Below are 15,643 nucleotides of genomic sequence, written 5' to 3' on the forward strand. Positions count from 1 at the left end.
TCTAGGATCACATTCCCATTTTGACCTGAAATAATTTGTGTAGCGGATGGACTTGTCATTTGCACTGCTGTGCTGTGGGGCTGGCACGCACAGCGCCATGGGTGTGGAGGGGATTTTGTTCCCTTCCTCTTGGCTGTGCAGCGTGAGTCCTGCTTCACATTTGGAGCTGTGGGACACGGGCAAAGTGAGCTGAGTGTTGTGCTGTCACGAGTCTGGCAGTAGTGCAGCTGAGTGCTTTGCATGCTAGCTGACAATCCCTGCTGAAGTTTAAATCTTCCATGTGCTGCCCTGGGCAAGCTGGAGCTTGCCCTTTATTAGAAGATCAATGAACAAAAAGAAAAAATAGGTGCTTTAGAAAGAGAAGAATTACCACAAACCAATGTTTTACTTGTTGCACATATCCATAATTTCTTAATGTTGAATGTTTTATGCAAGAAACGAGGCACCAAAATCTTGGCAGTGTACATTTAGTTTCAAATAGCTGCTCGCTCTCTCTGCATAGCGGTGTTTGGAAAGCAAATGTTTGGTTAATACGTGGTTAAGCACTTCTGCAATACAGAGTGTGTTCTTCATTGCAAGGCATCTTTCCTGAAAAAGCAAAGTGTACTTTTGGGTTTTGAATCCGTGCAGACATAGTTTGTAAGCAGTGATTTAGATTTTGCAAATACTTCAGGAGCCCTTTGAACTTGTATGTTGGGTAGGTCAATGCATGCTAAATATTTTTATAAGTAGTTTTCTATGCATTTTTGCTTCCCTCTTCCTCCCACGCATTTACTTTGCACGACCAATATTCTCTGAAAATGCAGCTTCAGGTATTTTGGGTAAAACACATGCCATGCTCTGCGTGAACTGAAAGGACCATCATATTAAGGCAGTGCAGGAGAGAGAGAGAGCATACACAGCACTTTGGATGTTAATATTTCAAAGTTTGTATTTTGTTTTTTGTGATATAATTTATTTTCAATTTGTTGATGAGCAGGGAGAGAACTAAGGGCAGACCTGCCAATGCTCAGCAGCTTGTAAACCTAACCCACAGTGCCAGTTTGCCCTGAACGTGGTGGCAAGGTTGCCATGTGAACCAACATCATAGAAGACTTGTCTTTTGAGCTAGCAGGGACAAGTATGGCACCATGAATATAAACTGTGCACATCCTGTGTTCACTGAAGTGCTGTGGCTCAGATAGGGTCTGCAATCCTTAGATTCAGATAAGTAAAGCGGGAGTTTCCCAGGAGAGTAAATATCAGATCAAACATTTCATCCTTATTTCAAACTGAGAGAGGATAAGGAGCTTCTTTAACTAGCTTCCAGCTGCAGCCATTCCCAACACCCTCTTCCAACAGCAAGGATCAGCAGGCACATCTCTAAGGCCATCTGGTTAGTAGTCTTTGGTAGCCTCAAAGTTGCCACTATTTTTGAATCAGAGGGGATACTAATGATAAACAAATGAATCATCCATGGTACTGCGTAGCACCTGTGAAATACTGCCAGTCCATGTTTCCAGGGGTCCATGGTTATGGTTCTTGGGTCTGTTTTACCTCCAAACTAAATGATTACAGTTGCAGACAGAGCCCATGGGAATCCAGCTGTAAGCATCTACAGAGGTGCATTAATTACCCTGAAATATTAGATCCAATTAGAAATATCAGATGTTTCACAGTCACCAAACAGATGAATGGAAATTATTAGCATCTATGCATCTCTTCCTTAGTTTATCACATGCCAAATGTTAATACAGTATTACCTCTTTTGTTTTATTAAATTAATTAGAAAGTAAAGATGCTATAGAAAACCCCTGAAGGGACAAGAGGAAAGATGTGTGCATGTATGGAAAGATGTAGTATGCATGAATAAGACTTTTTTTTTTAACTTTTAGCACTGCAATAAAAAATAACCTTTAAAATACTTTGTTTACCCAGTATCCAATATAAAATCAAGGTTTTTACAGTTCTTTAATCTGGACGCATTATCTTATTTATTGTCTTATATCAGCTTAACATTGTGACACATTGCTGATGCTGAATTAATTTTAGTTCTTTTTAAGAAAGACTGGTTGTTCTTTCCCATTTTTGGTTTTTTTTGCAACAAAATAGTAAATATTTAAAGTTGAAGACTGTTGGTATTCATTTTATATGTGGACTATTTAGTACATTTTGCATGGTGTCTCATATGTGTGTTACTGTAGATTTTGATTTTTTTTTTAATTGAAAAAATTGCAGTTCTAATTCTAATAGTTCTGCTGCCTTTCTGGTTTTATTCTGTAAATCTGAAATAAAGAGGAAGTTAGAGTGTCTGCCATTCTAAAGAAATGACATCAGGCCAGGTTTCGCAGTATTAACACTTCATTGTTTACCAAAGTTTTGTACATTCAGTAGGAATTGAATGATTTTAATTTGTGATTAACAGTTATTCTAGAAAGGCAAAAAGTGAAAATTTTATTTTAAGAAAACAGAAATGCTGATTTCTACAGCTCCAAACAAGAATGTAATGTTTCATTATGATGGCATTTGTTTGACTACCAGTAAGTGTACATGAAGTAAGACAATGGTTCTAATGTGTGTGTCCACAGCTATCCTCAATGCAGATAAATCAGGAATTTTTGCTCAGTTTCTTGAGCAGCAGAGAAATACAGGAATTGACCAGAGTCACACTGTCCTAGGAAAATTCTGTAAATGCACAGAAAATAGATGAACAGTTTGTAAAGTAGTAAGTTTAAAGTATTCAGCTGAAATCAGCAGGGGAACACACTGTCTCATGAGGAAACTGCCGTATTATGAGCCTGTTGATATGATAAAACAGTTTCACATAGTGACAGAAAAGTCATTGAAGTTCCTTTTGTCCTACAAAAGTTATTTTTGTTACAGAGGAACTCTTGCAACCCTAACTGTAGCAGTCCCTTCTCTAAAAAATTGTGTGCAATTTGATTTCTTTGGTCAAGGGAAAGTAATAAACCATTTCAAAGCCCTAATCCATTGTGTCTGTATGTATGTGTCTGTGTGTGTGTCCATGTTGTTTTCTTCTGCATCCTGTAAGAAAGAAGGAAAAAGTAAAGCTGCCATTTACTGTAATTATACTGCAGAATATGTTTCTAGCTGAGTTATAAGCTTCAGTCACTGGTATCTATTACAACTAAAACTGCCCTATAGGTAAATGATTTAGTTTAAGTGAATAAATTATGCTTTACCAGCTGTAGATCAAAGGCTATGACCAATTCATTGAACACCATGAGATTCTTGCAGGGATTTAAAAAAAAAGCTGTTGTTGTAGGAGATCTGAATAGGTTTCCTGTTCTTCTGTTTGACTTGGTAGTTTAAAAGCCTCTTTTGGGGGAAAGAGCACAATGTATAGACTGTTATCAAATGCAAAATATGACCATGTGTGAATGCGCAAATAAAGTGAGAAATGTTTGTGGAATGATGGCAGTATTTGCCATTCTTTTTTGTATTGCCAGAGATAACAAGTGGGAATAACTGATTTTTGTTTTAGCTTTTGCTGTGAAAAAGTGGGGAGCAAATTACTTGGGGTTGAATGAAGCAGTTTATTATTCTGCTTTACAGGAGAATATACATTTCTCTACTTTCAAGTGATCTTTTGTTTCCTTTTTAATTATCACACCGAGGTCAATTTGTTTTCCTTTTCATGGGGAAGTGGGGACAGCATACATTTGCAACTGGTTTTGCTGAATAAACTATTCATGTGCAGAATTTTTCCCCACCCCATGGTTAGGTATCACTGTTCAGGCTCTCTGTTGCTAGCCTGAGCTGTGCGTTACATCTCTCACAACAGCACACTAAATGATTTATTTTGAAAGATCAGAAGCACTTGGTTTGGAAAGAAATGTGAGCTGCACCAGGGGCAGGGCTCCCGCAGGGGTCTTCCCTCGGTCTGGGGAGCGGGATATGCAAAGGAATACCCAGCATGGCTCCATGGGAGTACAATGTGAGGAAGGAGAGCCTGGTGCAACTAAGAAGCGCTGGTACTTGAAGGCTGCCACTTTTTAATTTGTAGACATGTGAGTGGTTGAATCTGAAGGACTTCAGAAGTGATGGAAAATTAATTTTTGATTTTCAATTAATTAATAATCCAGATCTGTGTAAAGAAAAAAAAATCACTTACAGAGGTGATGCCTTAAATTTTAGCTTTCATATATTTTAGATTCTTTACTGACTTAGTGTGTGACTCTGAACTTCATATAAAGTGTTAGCAAGTTCTCTTCACAGGGTAGTTAAACAGAACAATCCTTTTCCAGCCTGACAACCAAGGACACCACTGCAGCTTTAGGCTCAAGAAGTACAAACAACAGTGAATTGAGGAAAGCAATCTGGGACAAAGGGACTTCATAACCTGAAGCTGTAATTGGATAATCGGCCCTAATATGTAAATTGACCAAAATGTATAAAAGTGTCTAAATTAGTGACTGATCATCCACCTTACGTCCATCTTGGGTCCATCTTGGGTCTGTCTTGGGCAGAGCCTCGGCCGGGCTCTTGGACTGCCCGACGTGTATCCTATCCCTAGTAGGCCTTTTCATAAATACCTACTTTATTCCTTTAACTCTGCCTAGCCTCTGTTCCAGGTCAGCCTCTTTAGGCATCACAATCATCAGGATTATTGAAAAAAGTTCATTAACATTATTATGAAACCCGTGTACACTGTTGTTGGGAAAAAGATTCCTTAAACATGTACTTCTTACCTCTTTCTGCCAAGGTGCAGCCTGGGCTAATCTTCAGTGACATTAGGGGCCACTGTACCGCAAAAAGAATGGGGGGTTCATGTCAAGCCTGGACTTTCTGTAATGTTAGCTGCAGTGGCCATGCTCTCATAAGCCAGTTGACTCTGCAGCATGCTGTCCTGGGACCAGTGGCGCAAGAAGCAAGCAAGCAGTCCAGCAAGGATTTTGCCATCTAACTCTTTTGCAAACCTTTCAATTAGTTTTTTTTTTCTCTGTTTCAGGACAACTGAAAGCTATTAGAAAAATATTTTCAGGCTACTTAGCTGCCGTACAATACATGACCATTCAGGGTTAAGCTGTTGAAACAAACATTAAAGACAGCTTTCTGATCACTTACCTTATTCCCACTTTGAGCATGTGTTATTTTGCAAGATACACATCAGTGGAAAAGCTGGGTCAGCAGAGCAGCAGTGATGGAAATGTTGGATTTGATCGTGGGTGTATGAGCAGACCCACACAGTTCTTGACAGTGGTTGTATTGTAATCACATTAGAGAGTTTTTTGATACTCCAGGCCTGCATTTAATCACAGCAGTTGCAGGTAACTCCTTCACAAAGTTTATTTTAGGCTTCAAAGCTGTGGTGAAGAAAGTCCAGAGATGAACTCTTTCTTTGTGTCTGTAAAACAACCTGTTAGGTTTTCTACCAGTTCAGGCTGTGAAGACCTAGTGCACTCACCCGTGCCCAAGGAACTATACAGATGCCTCACCTGTCCTCAGAACTGATTACAGACAGAAAGCCCTATAAAAAACTAAATTGGAGCTGCATATTTAAAATGCCTTAACTTCACACTTTCAATTAATTATTATTATATCCTCTCATTAATAATTGAGAGTTTAATATGTGCATTCAACAGCTTAATAAAAACTTTGTTGTGCCACTAAACCTAAATCCAGGCTCTCCTTTTTAACAGTGAACCAAATTCAGACACCACATCCAAATTCAGAAAGTTGTATTTCCTAGTATAAGCAATTAAATCTGTGCAATGAAACAGTGCAGTTTTTTTCCTACATTAAAATGATGCCTTACAAACCTTTCGGAGCAGAAGAAAGGCTTCTTTGGCAGGAATTGAGCACATTAATTAGTATTTAAATATTTGTACTTAAATACCCCAAAAAGTATTCAAGTAGTCTGTTGAATAAAATGTATTAACAGTAAACATAATAAAACATGTCAAAATATTAAACACTTTCTGGTTATTTCTCTGTGTGCCTGGAAGAAGGATTAGGGCTTGCTTAAGGGTGGATATCCTCATCTTTGGTGGACCTGGATAGTGTTGTCTTTGCAAGGAATGCTGGTAAAACGATTGTGCTTCATACAGATGGATTTCCTAGGTACTCAGCTGAAATCTTTCTTGTTGAATTTGGAGGTTATTCCTGTATTGCTCTCAAAAAATTGATTCAGAATTAGGTTAATCAAAATGCTAAGTATCACTAAAATAAGGGGGTGCAAGCTCCCAACAAATAATCACTTATTCTGTACTTCTGGAGGGCAAAAATATCTGTCTGTCTGGAGTTCCTCAGTCATCTTTATATTTCCCATATTGCAAAGATTTGTTATTACTGACGGTTCGGGGTTTTTTCCTTGTCTTGAGCTTACTTTCTGTTCCAGTTAAAAATGCCAGTTAGAAATAACAAATGTTTCTTTTTCTGTTGTTTTTTTCTCATCCCATACAGTGTGAAAGGAGCAGATGCTGGGAACGTGATCAGACTGTTTGTACCAGATATTGGGATATTCATTGCTAGCCTGACAATATGGCTCATCTGCCGCAACGTGTTCCAGAAGCCGGTAACCGAGGATGCAGCACAGTGCAACATGCAGTTTGAAAATGAGGAGATGGTATCAAATACACATTTCTATCTGCATGGCTTTTAGTGAGCTTTGACATTCCTGTGTTCTGAAATGGTTTCATGAGCCCTGGCTATGTTAAGTAGTAAGCTTTCTTTCAGGAAATGAAATGATTGGTTTAAAAGTGGAAAAATCTAAAGTTAATATGTTAAGAAAACAAAGCAGAATATGAAAAGTCGTAGATATGCAGGATTTTTTAAATAATGTTGAGTTAAAAAACAATCATGACAGTCCATCACAAGTTGTTCTTCACCAGAGCTGCTGGTTAAATCTGACAAGGTTGTTCTGCTACATACAGTACTCAGTTTCTTAGATAACATTCCTATTTCCAAATTTCTTATTCAAGTATAACAGCAGCATCTGAGTGATTATCAGAAATTACTCTTAAAGAATGGAAGAGAGACTGTGTCTTAAATTCAGGGAAGGGAGTTATCTAAAACTTTGGTCATACTGAGTGAGATTGAGAATGATTTGGGGGAATGGCTTGGCTGGAAGTGTTGATGTGTTTTCTGTGTCTTTTACTAGTGGGGAGAAGAGTAGCAGAGATACCGAATGCAGAAAAATCCACAGAAAGAGGAAAACAATTTTGTAATATAAAAAGCCACAGTGGGAATTCAGGCCAGGGTGCAGAGAAATTCCTACGACTAATCTTAACATGTTTTTTATCAGACTGTCTAGCATGGCTTGAGGCTCATTTTCTGTCTTCTTTTACATATGGGCGGAATGTTTTTTCTTTACTCTCAAAACACCATTTTTAGGGGAGATCATTTCAACTTGCTCATTTCAAATAGAAACTGAACTTTGAAGTGAGTGAAATATTTAGGGGGATCAGTTGCCCATTTTGGTGCCACTATATAGAGTAAAAAGAGGCCTCTCTGCATGTTGCCAGGTTGTCTGGATTGTGGCAATGCCAGAAGCTGGTCAAGTTTCTAGCACATGAGAGATCAATATCAGGACTGTGCTTTATACTCAGTTGCAGTTGGAATTCTTATGGGCTCTCCTGGCAGCTGAGGATTGCCTGAAGGTTGTAGCTTTTTAACTGCACATTGGAGGATATGTAGGGTTTGGTTTGATGTGCGTTTGCAAAGCTTTGTGTCTCCTGGAACATGGTTTTATCAGCTTTAAATCTGCTTTATCGTTGAAGCTGTGCAAAATGGATTTTGCAGCAGGCTAGAACCCTGGGCTATACCCAGAAAAGGAAAGAAGTGTGGCTTATTAGCATGGTTTGTGTTCAGCTCTCCTCTTAAATGAGTTTTATTTTCTCAAAGTGAGCTCCAACAGACTTCTTTGTTGCTCTTGATCTTCTTAAGAGAAAGTAATCACAAGCACAAAACGGGACTAATCCAATGGCAGAAACTCAAAAGAAAGATGGGTATAGTTTGGTTCCTCTGAAACAAGATGATGATGTTTAGATATTCACTTTTTCTTTGGTTCAGAGGTGAGCCTGAGACTGGGGTCTGGGTCAAAGCGAGGTCAGTGTCTTGGGGAAGATGGGTGCTGGTTTCCAGGCTGGGTTCAATAGCCATTTCCCTCCAGTGCAAGAGAAAAACTGAGCTAACAAGCCCTAATTGCACAGCACAGAGTGTAGCTTTATATCAGGCTGGTCCTGGACTGGCTACCTCAATGCCAAGGCAAGAGTATTCCATAAGGGAAGAAGGAGGGAGAGAAGAAAACTCTGACTGCAGAGAAACCTGAATACTGGGCAAATAAAAATATGTGTAAATATGTTTTTCTTCTTCACATCAAAACCCAGTGAATATTATTTATGCTCTGTAAACTGCATGTATTGCAGAATATTTAGTGAACACAGCAGCTGTGTTTAGATTTAGTGACACCCAAAGCTCTATCACAGGCATTTTTTTAAAAAAGGGGATAATATTTTCTCTTATGTGAGGGGATCCCAAATACTTTAAGGAATTCTGCCCTTCACAGCCAAAATGATGAATTTGCATCAGAGTAATCTGGTAGCTTTTTAAAGATTGAGTGAAATGGAGAGTGGAAAATCAAATACCTATTAAAAATGTTTTTCCAAACTTCAGTTTTCTCTTTCTAGGTGTCTGCACATAACATCCTGGAATAATTTCTGCTAGTTAGGAGGAGGAGGAGGCAGAAGCAGCTGAATCTGCAAGGAATATGTATTTGGCAGGACTGACTGAAAGGAACCTAATGCATATGCAGATCAGGCCACTGGGCGTCTGAATTTGGGAGAATGTTGGCATAGTCTAAAATGAGTCCAAACTGTGTGGGTTTCACATAATTTTCAATTCTTTCTTGGTAGAGTACACTGGAAAAGGGAAGACTTAGTAAGTGACCAGTTCTTTGAATTCTGCCTGAGCTGACTGATGGCTGTAGTTCTGTGTTGGTGCAGCCCATTACTGGGGCTGTAACTCCACTGAATTGGAAAACACAAACTGAGTTGCAGCAGCAACTGTCCTACAAAAAGACACTTCAGAAGAAATGCTGAGCTTGGTATTGTACCTCCAAGGGAAATAGTCCTGGGTTTGTTAGACCAGTCTTGTAGGTAATTCTAGAGTGGAAGAGCTGCTGCTGAGAGTTCCTGCCACCAGCCCTCAGAAATTTGTGGTAGGAGATTTTGTTAAGATTGCATCAGCTGATTTAAACAGCCTTAGCAGAACCTTTAGAGAGGTAACTTTTGAGGGTGATAGATAGACCTAGCCACAGATGGTTCTATAAATCAAGTACTTCCAAGCCAAAGCAGTGTCTTGCAGCTTTACCTTCTTGCATTAAATTATTTACATTGAATGATTCCCAAAACTCTTTGCTTTGTAGGAGAGTGAAATACTGTCAAAGTAGGCTTAATTAAAAAATAAAGGTTAATCTATTTGCTCCTTCCATCATTTCTTTCTAGGAAAACCTGTTAAATAATTGGTTTAATACTGCTATAGTTAACCTTTTCAAAGGACTGTGTGAGCCCATCACATTTCTGTTGATATATGGGTGTGTTGTAAAAATGCCACCAGTTGAGCAGCTGTATTTTGGCATGGCAGTAGCCTTGAGAAACCAGCCATGATGGATCAGATTGCTTTTGGATTGAGATGCGATTCAAAACAAGAAAAAGTATCAGAATCCAAATAAAGAACAACAAGGATTTGTTGAAAAATGGATGTCTTTCTCCATTACACTGTATCTGACTTTAAGGGAAACAGATCTCCATCAGAAAAGTTTATTCTACAGAACAGAGCTGAGGGAGGAGGCTCTAAGGCCGCGAGACTCTCAATTATTTGTAAGTAATGCTGTCCCAGGAATAAGCAAAGAGTGTGGTTTTAATTAACAGTGAGTCATGGAGTAGGAAGGTCTGCCAGATACCAGGCTGCAGTCCAACTCATTACCACCCCTAAATGGTTGCACACTTGGAGCAAACGTGTCTGCAGGCCCTTTTTATTAGGGCCCAGAAAATTTAAAGCAGGTGAATTCAGCTGGAGACAGGCCCGGGTTGCAGATGCCGACAAGCACAATGCCAGTCACAAGGTGTGAAAGGTGGAAGAAAATAAGAAACAACAGTTAACTCCCAACACAGCTGAAAGCACGACATTTTTGATTTGGAGCAGATGGTGGTTTATGGGCCAAAATGCAAATACAATATATACAGTCTGATCGGTATTAGAAAGGAAGTAGCCTTTTCTTGAGACTGTGGTTGAATTGCTTGATGTTTTAAGTGACAGTGACAGGAAGGAAAACCCTTCTGCAATTGCACAATTTAAACTTTAGAAGAGGTGTTGATCTTGAAAAAAACCTGTTGTAGTCTTCAATGCAGCTGCCTCGTAAAGCACTTGCTGCCTTGCCCATTGAAGCTCATTTCTTGTGCATGATGTCCTAGAAAGCAAATAGGACCATTAGGTCCTTACTTTGTCTCATAAGTAAGGTTGATCCCAAAGCTACCACCCACCTTCTTTTCTGCAGCAGTCAGATATTTGTTTGGGATCTCAAAAAAGAAAAAAAAAAGGCAAAAAAAGGAAATAGAGTTGTTTTTTTTTAATCAACTAAAGTTTGAGAAGAATGTGAGGAGAGCTTGGCCTGGAGTCAAAATATACTGGGCTGGGATCAGAAGGACCATCATGGTTCTCACTTTGGCCACGAACTTGGTGTCTTCAAGTCTATTACTTCATCTGTCTCTCAACTCCTGTGTCCCTGGGCACACAGAAGCACTAAAATGTTCCCCAGCTTTGTCCATCTAAACAGTGACAGGCTGTTTGTCTTCCACATGCATTGAACATGTAATGCATTGAGAACTCTCACTTGCTCCAGGTCCCCAAGTGTAACTGCAGTAAATTCCAAACACAACAGAACAGACAGACTCTGAGAACTGCCCATGTCCCTTGCCTTGTCCAAGGACTTTCTAGCATTGGAATGACACTTTTAGACCAGTGTCCTTATCCTGAAAGTAGCTGGTACCTGCTGGATAAGGACAACAGCAAATAAGAAAATACCCTCTTGCAATGTTACAGTTTATCCTGGTCTCTCCTCGTGTGAGAATGACTTTAATCCTAAAGCATGTGGTTTCAAATCCCTTCCAAAAGAGGTTGTTTATAATTATAGCTGCTCTGGATAATCTTGTTAAACATATAATTACCCAGACTCTTATAAAATCTCATTAATTTCTGGGCTTCAGTGGTATCATGAAGCAAGGACTTTCACAAGTTAATAAGTGCTCTTTGATTTTATTTTGAGTTTAACACTATTTAATTTTATGGAAGGTCCCTTGTATTACATGTAATAAATTAGAGTGAGATGGTGTAAGGGAAATCAAATGTATTTACTATCTTCTATATTTGACCTTTAAAGGCTAAGCAATCTCTGGGTTATTTTTAAATTTCTTCTGTCATTTTAATTACTTTTTTTTTTCTGAACAAACTATAGTTCTGCAATATTCTTTTGAGATGCAGAGATTATCAGTTCCTCAGCATTTCAGGCAAGGTCTTACCGTTGATTTAAATGATAATATTATGATATTGATTATCAGGTTCAGAGATTTTAGGATTAAGCAATTCTGCCAGCATATCACCTACCTGAAAGTCCTGCACGAGTCAACTGAACAGCTCTGAGAAAGGTCTGATGTCCCAGTCTTTGGAGTTGCATTTTTTTTGCCCTCAGGTGTAACCTGCCTTAAGCAATTTACAGTGGTGCCCATGACCCTGTCTACAGGACCATCCCATTTTTCTTGAAGCCTGTGATGGATATATTTCTCCTTAGATGATTTATTGCTTTGTGTTTGTGTCTTAATTTAATTAGATTTTACCAGTATCAAACATTCACCTGACTTGACTAGTGGTCATTGATATGGGATGCTTTGGCCCTGATTTCTCTTCTTCTTTCCATATGCAAACATCTTCTTTCCATATGCAACTCTTCTTTCAATATTTGCTTCTCCTCTGAGATAGAAAATTATTGCTTTTGTAGGAAATATGATGGAAAAAGAGCTTCTTAGAGAGGGTTGGAATGTTTGGGCTTCTTTGAGCTTCCTGATGATGCCTCTTATTTTTCATCTTTTTTCTTCTTGTTGCTCATATTAAGCACAGCACTAGCTTATTCTTTCTAATTGGTTATTAATGTTTCTCTGATTCTGACCTCTGGAGAACTGGTCAAACCCACTTGGTCTTTGTGTGCTTTGAACATGGTATAAACAGGATTTTAAACTTTTTTTTCTGCCGTTTTAAGAGTAGATGAGGTTCCCTTATCTCTTTGCTTGTGATGTTTGTAGTGGTGAAGTTTGCCAGACCTTACACAGCTGCCTCCCTCAGTAACAATTCTAATGCATCTCATCTTAACAAGGGTCAAAAGTTTACAAGTTACATTAGCTCCTTGGTTTGATGCACATGTCTTTGGATAAGTCTTAACACAAATATGTAATTATACTACAGCAGGCTGCAGCTACATGATGTTACATAGTGCAGTGTGTTACCAAAGGCTGTCAGCCTGCTGGGCAGGAAACTTCGGTGTGCACCTGTCCCGTTCTGGGGGTGCAATTCTTCTTGTGGCAGCTCTTCACTCACAGTTACTCACAGTTCTCCCTTCCAAATTTTGAGATACAGATTTATTAACAAAGAGATTAAAATCCTGGAATACAGTGCATTTCGATGGCCTAAGTGATGAATAACACAGCAGGAGAAGGAATCTCTTGACTCACAGAATTCAGTCTGCTGTTACTGCAGACAGCTGTATCACACAATTCCCTCTGGAAGGTAGAAAGAACCATCTTGAAAACAGGGCAGTTTTCCTTCATCCCATTGTTTCAGAAATGACCCTGTTCTGTAATTTTGCTTTTCTGGTGGTTAGAAAACATCTGATTTATATTGCACATATACTCATAGCTACCTTATAACCTTTTTAGTTCTTCTGCTCTTTTGCTTCAAAATAATGTTTCCTTCTCAAGAATTAATCTCTCTGATTGGGAGAAAATCTCACATCTTTCTCTAAAGGTTGCTCTGAAAGACAGAAGACGAGTGACTTTGGATCCTCTTGGAGATTAGACATCACATTCTCCTATTCATCCCAGTAGTCTGAGGTTCTTCAGGATGGTACTGGAGAAGTATCCAAGTCACTCTGGTTTGCAAATAACCACAGCACCATGGTTGGGTATTTATTCTCCTTCTTAGCAAGATGCATACTGGTACAGTAGGTGTATTTCTTGGGCCAGGAATTACTCCATTTAGGTGCTGTGCATATCTGCTCTAGCTCAGTTAACTGCATTGTGCCTTGTAGTCATAATCCAACTCTTCCTATTTCCTTTTCACTAAAAAAGAAGTGTTTAATTGTCTCAGGCCGAACCACTAAACTCTGCCTGTGAGTTTTCCTCTCTTTTGCATTTGGCTTCCATGCCTGACAAGCTTCTGAAGTCAAGATGTGAAACTGTATTTTAATATTGGCCCAGTGATCTGTGTGCTGAAATCACTCAGTGTTTGCTCAGGTGCAATGGGTACTTTGGGAAGTGAAATAATCTCTGGTTCTCTCAGTACAATATCTATTGTATACAGGATTTAATGAGTTGCCTTCCTGTTATCCTGATTCAGAACAGTGCTTGTCTTTATTAATTGATTTTGAATTTTCTTTGACTTGCTAAATGCTTCTGTCCTTATGTGCTTCTAGTAAATAGCTGATCCTTTTTTTTGAGTTACTCTTTCCCACAGGAGATTTTACTGTGGAGGTGTATGTATGGCATTTATTACTGCAAACACACAGAAATTTATTCTGATATCAGAAAGTTATTTCTAATCTACATCTGTCTTTCTGTGTGAGCCTTGAACCCAAGCTTTAGCACACTTAAGATGTACCAGTGATAAAATTTTTCAGTAAGATCTATATGACTTAAAGATAATTTATTGTTTTCTTTTCAGTGATTCAGCTGAGTAATATAAATTATTAAAATAAACTCTTTAAATTCCAAGATGCATCTATCTCAGTAATATCACACCATCCAAAATGTTCACTGCAGTCCCACACTTGATTAGTTCAGCTCGTTTAGCAGGGCCTTGCCCTGAAGTCACACAGTTTCCTTTTTGTATCCCAGCTTGCAGCCCACAGCCTCCTCTCCATGCCCTCCCCATGTTTGGGTAGCCTGGTGTCCCCCCCTGTCTTTCTGTAGATCCCATGTACCTCACACAAGATGACCTTAAAGATACTTTTGCTAAGCAGCCCCATCTCTGTAGGAATCAATTTCAGTGACATGTGGGAATAATTTATGTGGAAATGTTTGAATCTATTCTGTGGCAGGAAAAGCAAAGACATCCACCTCTGACATGGTGATGCTTTCAGAACAGTGCAGTTCTACACTTTCTTGCAAAATTGAAAATTCAATAAATGATTGTGTTAACATGGTTTAGTATTGACCACAGGTTGAAACTACAGTCATTTATATCACATTAAGGGCTTGCAGTTCCTTTGATGGTAAAAGAAGTAGCAGTTCAATTTCTTTTTTAGCTTTTTTGCTCACAGCTGGGTCTGTCTAAGGAATATTGTGTTATTTTGATTATTTTTTCTATATTCACTTACATATGTGATGCTTCTAAGCACATAAGTAATTAATTCTTCCTACTGCTGCAACTATCTTATATTTGAAGATAAATGTTGAAGATCTTTTTTAAAGGGGAAAGAAGATTTTTAGAGCAAACTTATTAGTAGGAATTCAGTCATGTTATGATAGGTTGAATGCAGTAGCTAAGTGACTACAGAGGCAATTGAACTAAGTGTGAGAGGAGAGAGCCTATTTCTGTTGTTCTGCTGGTAAAATTGAATCAAATAGCTTTTCTCAGATAATTCCTAAACCAAGCTGTTCATTACAGGAGTTTTTTGAAATGGGAAGTTCAGAAACCTGGGCCTTATGGTTTTGACAGACATAGATGTGTAATAAATCATATCTGTGTTACTCTATCACAGACATGGAATAAAAATCTCTGATTAGAAGTAAAGTAGTTCTAGGTGGTGATATCTTGAGAGAATCACGCTTTTATAGTGAGAGTGTCAGCAGGATGATGTGACTGTGAGTCCCAGGGCACACAAACTATTAGACAGCATGAAGACAATCCAGCCCCTTTGAGAGAATCTGGTGTGGCTATCAGCAGCAGGGGTTAGAAGTCTGTGCTGAGGTCGGGAATGCTACCGCTACAAAAATGTAAAGAGTGGGAATGTAACATTCCCACTCTTCTCTATTTCCTGGTACTGGCTGGGAGTGTCAAAATACTGAAAAGAGGCTATTTGTACAACATTTATGAGCCAAGAAGAATGAAGAAGCACCTGAACCACCACAGGAACTTACTCTTGTGAGTTTAGCAGTGCATGCTTGAGAGGTCCCAATAATTAATGCAATGTATTCAGTGGGATGGGAGTTAGGGGACTTGTATCACCTTAGTTGTAATAATTCTGGCTAATTAAATTTTCTTGCTGTCAGTATTTGAATTTTTTTGAAGAGTTTCATTTGTATCCCCTCTAGAATTGAAAGTCAATAAATGAGCAAATTTGTGTGTACAGACACAATACTATTAAAAGTAAGTACAAAGCAAGGAGTGCTCTGAAGCAAAAATGGGGTTAAGGTTAGAGTTAAGGCTTCCTGTT

General features: G+C 38.8%; 1 protein-coding gene across 1 annotated transcript in view; it reads left to right on the top strand.

The window, feature by feature from the left end:
• PIEZO2 (piezo type mechanosensitive ion channel component 2) overlaps window positions 1-15,643 on the top strand; it is a 236,222-nt gene that overhangs the window by 97,934 nt on the left and 122,645 nt on the right. Inside the window, exon 4 of the mRNA XM_031058868.1 lies at window positions 6,406-6,568. Coding sequence (XP_030914728.1) covers window positions 6,406-6,568 — 163 coding nt within the window. The remainder of the gene's footprint in view (window positions 1-6,405; window positions 6,569-15,643) is intronic.

This window comes from Geospiza fortis, unplaced genomic scaffold, assembly GCF_000277835.1.
Source record: "Geospiza fortis unplaced genomic scaffold, GeoFor_1.0 scaffold100, whole genome shotgun sequence".
Taxonomy (NCBI): Eukaryota; Metazoa; Chordata; class Aves; order Passeriformes; family Thraupidae; genus Geospiza; species Geospiza fortis.